The sequence below is a fragment of the Raphanus sativus genome, chromosome 1, assembly GCF_000801105.2.
Source record: "Raphanus sativus cultivar WK10039 chromosome 1, ASM80110v3, whole genome shotgun sequence".
Classification (NCBI taxonomy): Eukaryota; Viridiplantae; Streptophyta; class Magnoliopsida; order Brassicales; family Brassicaceae; genus Raphanus; species Raphanus sativus.
This window is the reverse complement of record NC_079511.1, coordinates 12,055,695-12,068,896: the sequence shown is the minus strand read 5'-3', so window position 1 is coordinate 12,068,896 and position 13,202 is coordinate 12,055,695. Positions and strand designations below refer to the sequence as shown.

At 31.2% G+C, this 13,202-nt stretch overlaps 1 protein-coding gene and 1 pseudogene across 1 annotated transcript; both read right to left on the bottom strand.

The window, feature by feature from the left end:
• Positions 1 to 4,060: 4,060 nt before the first annotated feature.
• On the bottom strand, positions 4,061 to 5,351 carry LOC108845530 (putative F-box protein At1g47730; annotated as a pseudogene).
• Positions 5,352 to 8,357: 3,006 nt separating this feature from the next.
• On the bottom strand, positions 8,358 to 9,542 carry LOC108845519 (putative F-box protein At1g47730). The gene has a single exon (XM_018618720.2). It carries the CDS (start codon positions 9,495 to 9,497, stop codon positions 8,388 to 8,390), a length of 1,110 nt encoding a protein of 369 aa, XP_018474222.2. The 5' UTR covers positions 9,498 to 9,542; the 3' UTR covers positions 8,358 to 8,387.
• Between the last annotated feature and the right edge of the window lie 3,660 nt (positions 9,543 to 13,202).

The following is a 13,202-nucleotide window of genomic DNA, read 5'->3' as shown; positions in this document are numbered from 1 at the left end:
GATTTAAAATGACCCTTGAGTACTTCTGTTTCATAGCTCCAAACAGAATGGGGGTATAAAAGTTTATCAACAACGAAGAAAACAAGGTATTTCTCTACTTCTTTGTGCTTATAAATTGATTTTAATATCTGTTTTGTTACTTCTCTTTAGGAAATTTATGTTATCTATTTACTATTTCAATTGTTACAAAAAAGAAATTGGGAGTACACTCGTGAGTTTGCAGAAATATATGATAAGAAAAAGTTTGCAGAAATATTTTAAAACAACAGAATATCAGTATTATTTTTGCAAAGTATTATCCCTTTAAAATACAAATAAAAAATTAATAACTTAATGGAAGACTAGATTTTGATCCGCCCTTTAAAGGGCGGGTGTATTTTTGTTTTAATTTAATTCTCATATTTGTTTTTTTTGTGACTATATTTGTATTTTCTTTGTAATCATATATATTCTATTAATTTTTCAGCATGACCAATTGATAAAAGTTGTGTCCACTTATTTATAGCCCACATTTTCAAATAATTAACTGCCACTAATTAACAAATATCGGAATGCATAAGGATATTTGTAACCTCCCTTCCCCTTTACTTCCTATAATTTCGGGATGCATAAAAGTAAAAAAATATCACGTAGTATTAATAACTATGTTTACAAATAAATAAATAAATAACTATACCAACTTTTTAAATCGGACTGTTTGAATAAAATATCAAATAATTTAGATAATTTTAAATTGGGCAATTTTCCTAAATATAACATTTTTAAGTTTTTGTTACAAAAAGATCATAAAAATGGCCAAAATATTTTATTTAATAGGTAAAAGCCTCTTATACCCTAAATATATAAATACAAATAATAAATTAAAAATTATTTTTTATAGTTTCAGATTATATGTTCTCAAATTCAAACTTATTAAAAAGAAAATTTCAAACTTTTTCGAATTGTTTTTTTTTTGAAATTTGAAAATACTTTTTGAAACTATTTGAAAATTTTTATTTTCAATTTTATAAAATTTTAAACCTCATTTAGTTTAACGGGTTTTAAATAGGTTATTCGATTCAAAAGTATATTTTAAATGTATCTATTCTATTAATTCTCCTCTATGACCAATTAATAAAAGTGTAACATCCCGAGTTGTGATATGTGAAAAGGCTTAAGATAATTGATTTGGCTACCTATATCACCAAAGTTGACTTACCTTTTCCATCACACATCCGTTTAGAACTCCAGAGTTAAGCGTGCTTGGGCTGGAGTAGTGAAAGGATGGGTGACCTATCGGGAAGTGATTCGCGATACCGTGTAAGTGAGGCCAAAACACGGGGAAAGGTCGGGTGGTGATTGCAGGGTCAGTAAACAGTAATTTCGAGCCTTGGAAAATTAACGACCGACCTTCGGATGGGATGGGGCCCACGGGCCGAGAGAGCAAGTGTGGGTGGCCCATTAGCCGTGGGCAGTCGGGGCATTACAAGTGGTATCAGAGCTGGTTAGCCGTCTCAGTTCTGACCTGAGAGGCGTCTTGAGACCTGTCGTGGGGCGCAACGAGGACGTTGTGTTCTTTGAGAGGGGGTGAATTGTAACATCCCGAGTTGTGATATGTGAAAAGGCTTAAGAGAATTGATTTGGCTACCTATATCACCAAAGTTGACTTACCTTTTCCGTCACACATCCGTTTAGAACTCCAGAGTTAAGCGTGCTTGGGCTGGAGTAGTGAAAGGATGGGTGACCTATCGGGAAGTGATTCGCGATACCGTGTAAGTGAGGCCAAAACACGGGGAAAGGTCGGGTGGTGATTGCAGGGTCAGTAAACAGTAATTTCGAGCCTTGGAAAATTAACGACCGACCTTCGGATGAGATGGGGCCCACGGGCCGAGAGAGCAAGTGTGGGTGGCCCATTAGCCGTGGGCAGTCGGGGCATTACAAAAAGGTTGGGTCTAACTTAAAAAAATAACTGCATAAAATATAATATAATTATATCTAGAGCATTGTTAACCGTTCATAACTTCCCTCGGCATATGAAACGATAATTTGGGCTTCGAATATTGTTAACCGTTCGTAACTTCCCTATGTTCCTGTTTTTATGTTCAAATAAAAAAACAAATAATTTGGACCGAATATTGACAAAAAGACCAAGCCTTACCATATGATACATGTACATACTTACCAAACTTATCTATTCTATTAAATTCATATCATACAGAATATGATTATACAAACACACAAACATAAAAATTATGTTTCTTTAAAAAATAAAGTTAAAACTAAAACTAAACAACTAAAATTAAAATTAAAATTATGATCATGATCCGATATTCTACAGATTTTAGTTTAACGGGTTTTAAATAGATTTCTACATTTGGACCCGCCCTTTTATATTTTTTTTGTTTTATATTCTTTTAGAAATTTAATTTTTATATTTATATGTTTTAGTCATATTTGTGTTTTTCATTGTATAACATTTCTCTTAAATAATTAATAGGAGGTTTTAATCATTGTATTAAAATAGTTTGATCACGTGGTGGTTTTTTTTTGTTTTTTTTGAACACAGATCACGTGGTGGTTATTAGGCGAATTTGATGGTTATAAAGTTCGCTTACAAACGGTAGTTATATTTGAATGGTATGTATTTTCGTTATATTGATGCAGTTATCATATCAAAAGGTAGTTATGGTTAAAAATAATTGTTGGACTCAACATGATATCAACTGGTCATGCCGAAGAATTAATAGAATAGATTTATTTACAAGAAAATGCAAATAAAAATTATGAAGAAAATATAGTACTTTTAACTATATTTTTATGTGTTGGTATATATATCAAATTTTAAACATAAAATAATTTCAATAATATATCTATAGTTTTAAAACAGTCATTTTGATCCGTGCAAAGCACGGGGTTAACACTAGTGTAAAATAAATCAATACATAAAGCTTCTTTTCATTTTTTGAATATAATGTTAAATTTATTCAAAAATTGCTTTTGTACGTCATGTGTAATATGTTACATACATAAAGCTTCGAACTCACATAAACCAGAACCATCCATTTTGTTTCGAAGAATCAAGAAGACAAGGATGTCTAGGCTCTTGTGATCATAAACTGCACAATCCTAGCCATAGGAAACTGTTATCAATATCATCTTGCGTCTTTACTTCAACAATGGTGGCAACATGATTTGGCACTCTACTTTTCAATTGTCTATTTTCCTCTCTTCTTCTATTTACCTTAACCGGCACATAAGTAACAATGGAAGCGAGAAACACATTTCTTTCGCATTAGACCGCGTTGTTGATCACATAGTTAATCAGCAAGAAATAGAGTATTTAATATCTAAATGGTTTGGAGATTTTCGTATTGATAATCAAGTATACAAAGTAACTCTGGATTACAAGAACTAAATATGTCATCTAAACAGGATCGTCCAAACGAGGTCTCTTTAGCAGGATTTGAGGTCATCTAGAAGGGATCTCTTCTGAAGAGAGTATGTTGTCTAAGGCGATCTACGGTGATGATTTATGGTGAAGATCTCTAAGTAAGGATGATCGTATTTTGTGAAGGTGCGTTTCTAGACGATTGAGTACAATGGGATAGTTGGTCCTAACTTATTCATGGGCTTTGTGCTAAGCCAATATATAACACGTGTGTCTTAATTGTGGTGGCTATTCTTTTTTTTTTGTGCAAAATTTATGGCGGCTATTCAGATAGGAATTCTATTTGGCTTTGATAACTACTTGCATACGTATAGCTTATCTCGTAGTTTCAACAGCTGCTATCATCATTGTTTCGCAGTTAGCTTTCATAGCCATCTTCTCATATTTCATGGTTACCACAAGTTCACTCTTTTGACCATCAATGCTGTTGTTTTGTTGACTGTTGGAGCTGCGGCATTGAGAATGCATACCAGAACTGATAAGCCGGTTCATGGGACTCACAAGCAAAATATCATTACTAAAGACTATTCATCTTTAGGAGTTTTTTTGTTTTACCATTTTGAACAAAAGCACAAACATAATGAACCATGAAGAATTAGAACTCGATCCACATTCAAAGTATCTATATACTATCATAATAAATAATTGTCAATCAAAAGGGAACATAACAAAAAAATAGGAAGAGCATTGAGCGAGTGAATGCACTGCTTTACAAAGACACGAGACTCTCTATGTGATTTGGGAAAACATCATTAACGTACAAAACCCTGGTAGCAATTCCAAAACGTCGTCTAATCTCGCCCACAATTCCTTCAAACACGGCTTCTCTAATACTATTTCTCCTCGGATCGAAATATAGAATATAATACGAGTCTGACAGTGTATTTGGTGCAAAAATAAGCTCACCATCATCAGTAGTACCCTGGAAACTCAAAAGGTTCCTCCATTTGCTTTTACAACGTATGTGAGGAAAGTTTTGATGCGTCCATTCATGTCCATCTACATCCTTCAAAATGTAGAGATTAACATTACTTAAGCCTATGCTATAAGTAACCAAGGCTAGCCTTCCCTCACAAGGTATTATAGATAACCGCAAACCAATAAAAGCATCCGGATACTTTATCGGTCTGAAACTTTCAGATTTAACATCAAAGCTCATTACTATATTCTGATCATCACCAAGAAGACGAGCTTCATAATACAAAACTCCATTGAAACATCGCCCAACGCCTATGGGTATCGGACGATGCATAGGGATACCATTGGTTACTATTCTCCATGATTCTTGAGCTCTCGCACCTCCTCGGAATATTCGTCATATTCTGTGCTGAGAACTTTGTGTTTACACTCCAACGGATCATATCCTAAATAAGAGATGTAAAATTTTTGTTTGTTGATCGTCCCAACGTTGGGACGTGGTAAGGTTGAAAACCGTCTCAAGGTAGGATTCCAAATTACTAATCCATCAAGACCTGATATTAAAATCAATCCCTCAACGCTCTTGGATATAGCACAGCTCCTCAAAAAATAAGGTTCTGTAATATGAAAAGTGTAGAACGGAGGATAAGACCCGTGATCAGGATTTTGGTGTTGAGGAAACCATATACCATATTGCTTGGAATCTACTGAGAAGGTGACCAGAAGACGCGGCCGCCTTGAAGATGACCTAGACGCGAACGAGTTGATAAAACTTGGAAGTTTGGTTAAAGAAGACCATAGCCTCGAGACACATCCAAATCTCACGACTGATTCAGCAGGGAGTCTTGAGAGTATATCCAAGGCTAGATCAATAGGAATATGTTTTGTTTGTGATCTGTCATGTCTGGATGATCTCTTTCGTTTTCTCTTGTTTATCCATGGCTGATGATTGCTCAACAATGCTTTTTTCTTGAAAACCCTCATTCTTCAATTCCAACTATGCTCCCCTATGACTTGAATCGTTTCTACTTAGGGTTCAGTATATATAATTATATATTATATATAATAATAATACCGTAGACTTCAGGATATACGATAGACCGTGAACCAAAATAGTGCCGAGTGCTTTATAACAAATGGAAATCATCAATACTATTAATTCTTCGACATGTCCAATTGATATGGGGTTATGTCCAATTTAAAAAAAAAACTGATTTTTACATAACTATATCCAATTAATAGATGTTATGTCCGTATTATTTAAACCAACCATAACTTTTACTTTTATTTCTATATTGTAGGATCCACTACTCCTATCTTAACTAATCAAAATCCACGTTTATATAATACATTTGACCATGTAAAAAATATAAGACATGTTGGACTATAAACTGTAACATATTTCGCCAAAAACAAAATGTTAAACTACAATACAACGTGTATATACTTTACAAAGAATGTGATATGATACGTTCCTTATAGTTCATCCATATGTTCAATTAAAAAAGTCCAGTATTATTTAATTTCTTAATAGGTTTTAATAAACTTGTCTAGATCAAATATGTTTGATATATATATTTTAAATGGTTACTGATCTGTCTTTAAAAAGATGGATATATTTTTTGTTCTATCTTTTTTTTTAGAAATTTAATTTTATATTTGTGTTTTTAATCATATTTGTATTTTCTTTGTATAATATTATTTTAATGATTAATAAAGAGCTTTAATAATTGTATTAAAATAGTTGGACTACACATAAATCAGTACGTTATGTTGTTGTTTTAATAGAATAGCTATGCACTGATTTAAATACTTAATGATTTTAAGAATATTTCAGAGACCCAAATAACTAATATATTTGATTTTGTAATTTTAATTTCAATATTAATATTATTATAAGTATACTTATAACTAATATAAATTTATATGTTTGTATACTTATTCGGTTTTTGATGCGGGTCTGATTTGATATTAGTTTTTCGGATATAGCACTTTATAACTCATTGAAAATATAAGACATGACTACTTAGATCCACAATCCTGATTTTCGGGTCAATTTCGAACCATTTTGTGGGTACAAATATTTTTTACTAATTACGTTAATAACTCAAAATGTTAATAAATGCAAGAAAAATGTAGCTTTAGTTTGTTCATATTTGATTACATATTTTAAATTTCTATCAAATAGAGTGCATATCATCAGTAATCAAAATTATTTCCATTAGAAACTTATGTTTACAATAATTTTACAAATATCTTTGTAACATTTAAATGTAGATACACAAGAAAAAAATTAAAATTTATATCAAATAAATTTATTAATTATCCACCTCTTACATTGGGTCAAAATTTACAAAACTCACTTCTAATTGCATGACGAATTATTATGTGTAATAATAACATTATATATTTTATTATATATGAAATTAAATCATGAAAATTTAGTGAAAATATAATTTTATCTATTTAATTACAATTTTATTAGTAAAAAAAATTATACTATACTTTGTTATTTTTTAAAAATTGCTGTTTAGGAATAAAATACAAAATTAATGTGTGAAATGGCTATGACACAAGTGTATAGTTATGCAACATCAAAAATTCAATAAAATTCTCAAAACCTCTTACTAATAATTTTTAAAATATTATACACAAACATATAAATTAGATTTTTTTAACATATAAGAAAAAAATACAGAAAAAGTTACAAAGAAATAGGGATGATTATTGGAAGATAAATAAATTATGATCTCGTGCCAGATGACCACGTACTCGTAAACTTAGGGATGATTATTGGAAGATAAATTTGTGTAGAGTTTATAAATTTTAAAAGTTTATAGATTTAAAAAGTTATATGGATTAAGAAAACATATACATTAACTTATAAAATTTGATCATAATTTTCTAGATTTCTACTTATATTATTTATTTTCTATCATTCATTTGTAAATTAAATATATAGTTGAGAAGTTTAAAATATGTTGTTTAGGAATTTAATAATAAATAAATAAATACTTAAATTGAAAATAAAATTTTTAAAAATACTTTAAAAAGAATGTCAAATTTCAAATAAGTTTTTTAAAAATTTGAAAATTTCACAAATGTTCGAAAAAAGAAATTTTGATTTTTTTTATAAAAAGTTTGTATTCAAAATGTATAATTCGAAAACTATATAAAATTTTTATTTTTATTTAGTGAGAAAAATATAATATAATTATAAAACCAAAACCAGTATATAGTTTACTCGATTTCGACCTGAACCTATATTTTCATGTTGATTTCGGTTCAGTTTTTTGGATACAAGAAAATGCATATGCCTAAGTGAAAATTACATAAGAGTGTACATACAAAATTCAAATAAAATAATTCATATATTATATAATATTTTTTAAAAAATCCTTATTCGATTTAATACGACTTTATAACATAATAATATATAAAACTCTAGAATATTAATTCATATCAAACTCTGTTTATAACCAAACGAAATCCGCGCTTTCGAAGCGCGGATCAAAATCTAGTATAATTTTAATATGTAATTCATTTATTACTTCTATTTTAATATAGTATAGACTATACTATACTTATAAAATTAGCATATAATTTTCTTATTTTGTTTTTAATAAAAATTTAATTAAAATTGATTTATAATAAGTAACAACTAAGGTTAGCCTTCAGTCGGGCATCAATTCTCATGATGGACACGAGCAATGCCTGAGGCTACCTTTGGTTATTACTCTTCATGATTCTTGAGCTCCCAATGTAAGATTTACAAATAAACTTGTGATGTTTAAAAATAGAATTCCACATGGTTCTGTCGTTCATATATGATTTTTTCCATGTGTTTCCTAGTGATGTTCTCTTTTTCAAAGCTAAGAGTTTGGCTCCTTTTAGTAGGGTACATTAGTGAGTAGGAAGGAATGATCAAACAAAAATCATAAGAAAACAAATAAGCCCATAATATAATGTTGATAAAAAATCATCGTCAATGAAAGGGAACCCAATGAAATATACATAGCATTAAGCGATAGAATAAACTGCTTTACAAAGATACAAGACTATCGATGTGATTTGGGAAAACATCGATAATGTGCATATATTTGGTAGCAATTCCACAACAACGCCTAGTCTCACCCATAACTCCTTCAAACAAGGCTTCTCTAGTACTATTTTTACTAGGATCGAAATATAGAATACAGTACGATTCCGACAACGTAGATGGTGTAAAAACAAGCTCACCATCATCAGTAATACCCTTGAAAACCACAGGATTCCCCCTTAATTTGCTTTTACAAATTATGTTAAGAAAGCTTTGACGTGTCCATTCGTGTCCATCTGCATCCTCCAAAATGTAGATATCAACTTTACTTAAGTTATATTCATAAGTAACCAAGGCTAGCCTTCCCTTATAAGGTATCATATCAAAAGAAAGATCCTTAGGATGTTTTATCGGACTGAAACTTTCGGACTTGACATCAAAGCTCATTATAATATTCTTATCATCATCAAGAAGACAAGCTTTATAATACAAAATTCCATTGAAGCATCGGCCATATCCTCTCGGATGATGCTTAGGGATACCTTTGGTTAATATTCTCCATGATTCTTGAGCTCCCAGGGTAAGGACCCTTACGTCCTCGGAATGTAATATACAGAGAACTTTGTGTTTACCCTCCAACGGATCGTATCCTAAAAAAGACTTACAATTTTCAGTCGGGATGTGTTCATTGGGATGTGGTAAGGCTGAAAACCTCCTCACGGTTGGGTTCCAAATTTTGAATCCGGGTAGTAAAATCAATCCCCAAACGCTCTTGGAAAGAGCATATGTCGGCTCATTAATGTTGTTAATATGAAAACTGTAGAACGGAGGATAAGACCCGTCAGGGTTCTGGTGTTGAGGAAACAATATACCATATTGCTTCAATCCTGTTGAGAAGGTGACCAGAAGACGCGGCTTCCTTGAAGACATGAACAAGTTATTAAAACCGGGAAGTCTGGTTAGAGAGGACCATAGCTTCGAGACACATCCAAATCTCACGATTGATTTCACAGAAAACCTTGAGAGTATCTCCATGGTTAGCTCATGAGGAATATCGCTTGGTTGTGATTCGTCCTCTCTGGGTCGCTCTAGTAGTCTTCTCTTTTTAATCATTCTTTCTTCACGATTATATTTTCCTTTTCACTTGAATCGCTTCTACTTAGGGTTCGATATAAATATATATATATATATATACATACATATATGTGTTTGTGTGTATATATATATATATAATTCCGTAGTTCGCACGATATAATAGACCGACTTGGAAAAACCGGAAAAGAGACCACAAATAATTATGATACAAACTCTCTAATTTATTCTATGGGTTTCCGTTAGGCCTGAGACTTATTATCCGAGATTCGGATTCGATCCGAGATCCGGTCCGAATCTGTTCCGAAAATCTGGATATCCGGAGGGGTTGGATCCGAATTCGGATAGTAAAATGTTGAATCCGTCCAAACTGAATCCGAATCCATATATCATATATCGTGATTTTTAATCCGGATATCCGGATCCGTAATTTTTATTGATAATTATTTCAGAAATAGGAATATATATATAAGAAACTAATTTTATCTATTATATTTTTATTTTATACTAATATATAATAATTTTGTAATAGTAAACATATATATAACTAAAAATATTATATATAATTTTTTTTTTAATTATTTTAATATTTTATATATTTTAATATTATTTTTTATTTGTTTTAAGGATACAAGTAAGTCTGGATCTTGATATCCGCCGGATATTACAATTTTAAAAAGATATCCGACACCCGGATATTGGAGTACTCCAGATCTAAATAAAGATAGTAAAAATATGGATCCGCCGGAAAAAATTCGGATCTAAATACAAAATACCCCGGATATTCGATCTATCTCAGCCCTAGTTTCTGTGAGTTTTGAACCCCTTTTCCTCATTACTTGACATAAGAAAAGGAAAAGAAATGTTAAAAACGATTACTCTACGGACTGCACTCAGTTTTAGCAAAACTGTTTACTTAGAGCATTTTCAAAAACACTTTCTATTTTAAAGTTTCATAAATTCTATATTTGAAGTTTTAAAAAGCTCTTCCGCAAAATATACGGTTATGGCACCGTTTCCTCACGTTGATGAGCCAAACAGGTGGATAGTGATATTAGCTGGGTTTGGTCGATCTTTGTTTTTGGGCCAAAATCATTGGGGCTTCGTCTTGTATGATAATCGTTGTATTTGTTCAAAAAGAAAAAGATAATCGTTGTTGTTCGCTTGAAAATGTCTCTGTTGTTTTGGAGGACGGTGAAGAATCTTCGTTCAAGAGCATATGTGCTTTAAGATTCGCCATGATATATAAACCTCACTTGAACTGCAAATTGATGAATCAGTTAAGTGTTTCATTTAAACTCTTATCATAGAGGTTCAGTGTATTGAGAATTATAATCAAACGTGTCGTTTGGTACGAGATTTGGAGTTTAGTGACATTTACTTCATGAAATCAAATCTAAATGGTGGGGTTGTGCGGTTTGTTAACTTGCGTTAGGTGTATCCAATACATCTACAAGATCCTATATTAAATTGTAGTACATTTTTAAGAAGCGACCAACTTTTTAGAAGTTAGCAAATGGACATCAAGATTAATTAAACTTACTCAAAGCCATATCTACTTGTCGTCTTATTATTTGCTGACCAACAAACTACGTACGTCGTCTGGATTTCTTATCAAAGTTGTTAGCATATAAACTATGACTAGTCCCCAAAATTTAAGGTTTAGCATTTTGATTGTTCTATTAATTGAATGAACATAGTCAGTTTTGCAATATCTGGATATTTGATGGGTTATATCTACTGGCCGACACAGGATTACTTTTGAGGAGCTTTATTAATTTTTGAATTAGTCACTGATAAAAGAGAGAGTACAGAAACAAAAAAAAACATTTGAGAACAGTCGTAGGTGATTTGATCACTTTTTTTAATTCAATAAATCGCCGTAGGTGAAATGGTTTTTCTACGATTTTGAATCTTAAGATAAAACCACGTGAGACTGTTTTGTTTCACTCGAAATCTGTGAATTAACTACCACGCTATACTCTCGAAACTTACTTTGAAAGCCTTGAGATATTGCTGAAACTTTGTATTGGAAGCTTATGTATGAATTTCTGAGTTCTCAAGTGTATGAGTGTGTGTTCTTAATAGAGAGGTAAAATATCTATTATAAGAGAGATTCTCAAAATTTAGTCATAACGCAACTTGACATGTGTTATTAAGTTTTCTTAAGCTTTTGACATTTGTTACTAAGTCATCATAGTTAGACACTAAGTGAACTTTAGTAATAGCCACTTGTCACTAAGTTGCATAGATTGATCACTAAATTTGATTAGTCACCAAGTTTACTTACCTTAAGTCATTTATCACCAAATAGACTTATAGCTTAGTCATCAACTTCATAAAAAGCTTTTCCATAATTTTATTCAGCCCATGGACTTGCAAATATGATAGACTTTCTCCGTATAAAGTGAAACATTTATTTCATATTATATTAGATTTTTTTTACTCAGTTCAATAGATTTGTAAAATTCTATTCACATACTTAATTTTTCCTCGGACCAAAAAGCTTGTAAAATTAGCTCCTACAATCCCCCACAATAATAGAAATATTTAAACATATGTAAGACTCGAAAAAACTTATACAGACTTGACTTGACTCGACTGACTAAACTTAACTAGAGACTAGACAGACGGACTTTACGAGAGTATAAGCGAAAAACTAACTGTTTATGATGTAGTAGCATTTTCCAACCTTAAATTACTCATTGTTAGTATATGTCGGCTTTACCTTTCGGGGGGTTCAAGACATCATATTCACCACCTGAAAAGTAAATCTAACAGATACTAACAGTGAGTAGTTCAAGGTTGCAAAATGCTACTACATCATATACAATTAATTTTTTCTTTTATACTCTCGAAAAGTTCGTCTGTCTAGTTATAGTTTAGGTCTAGCAGTCGAGTCAGTCGAATCTACATGAGTTTAGATTATTTCTATTCATATGAGAGATTATTGGAACTATTTTTTTACAAGCCAATTGGGCTGAGCAAAAAACGAGTATATGTGAATAGAATTTTACAAGCCTATTGGAGTAAGTAAAAAATATAATCTAGTCTGAAGTAAATGTTGTACTTTATTTCGAAAAAATCCATCATATTTGCAAGCTCATGGGCTGAGTAAAATGATGGAGAAAGCCTTTTACTAAGCTGATGACAAAGCTAAGTCTATTTGGTGACAATGGCTTAAGTTAAGTAAATTTGGTGACTAATCTGAATTAGTGACCAAGTTATACAACTTAGTGACAAATGCCTAAACTAAAGTACATTTAGTGACTAACCAAAGTGATTTTAAAGTAAAATTTAATAAATTATATGTCAAATAATAATTATATAATATCAAACATTTAAAACTTTATATTTAATTTGTATAAAAGTTATCCGTCTCTAAATTTTTTAGTATTTATGATTTGTTTCATTAACGGATATTGATTTGTAGCATTTGATTTGCTTTAAATATTTATGAATATCCAGATTTTCCGAATCAAAACAAGACAAACAACGAAGCAAATAAAATTTAACGGATAAAATATCCACCCGTGGAAATGATATCCGGTGAAAATATACAAGTAACGCTAATCAAAGTCTATTTTTTGAAACACTTTTTTCTCACGCTAATCAAAGTCTATAGTGTTTTATATTACTACTACAAAAGTTCATCATGAATTTCGAAATAAAAGGCAAAATGAGGAAAGCATGCAAAACAAAAAGAGGGTGAAAAGGAAGGCGGGA

Excerpts from the sequence above, each read along its gene's own strand:
- LOC108845519 (XM_018618720.2), bottom strand. The coding sequence starts at position 9,497 with ATGATTAAAAAGAGAAGACTACTAGAGCGACCCAGAGAGGACGAATCA.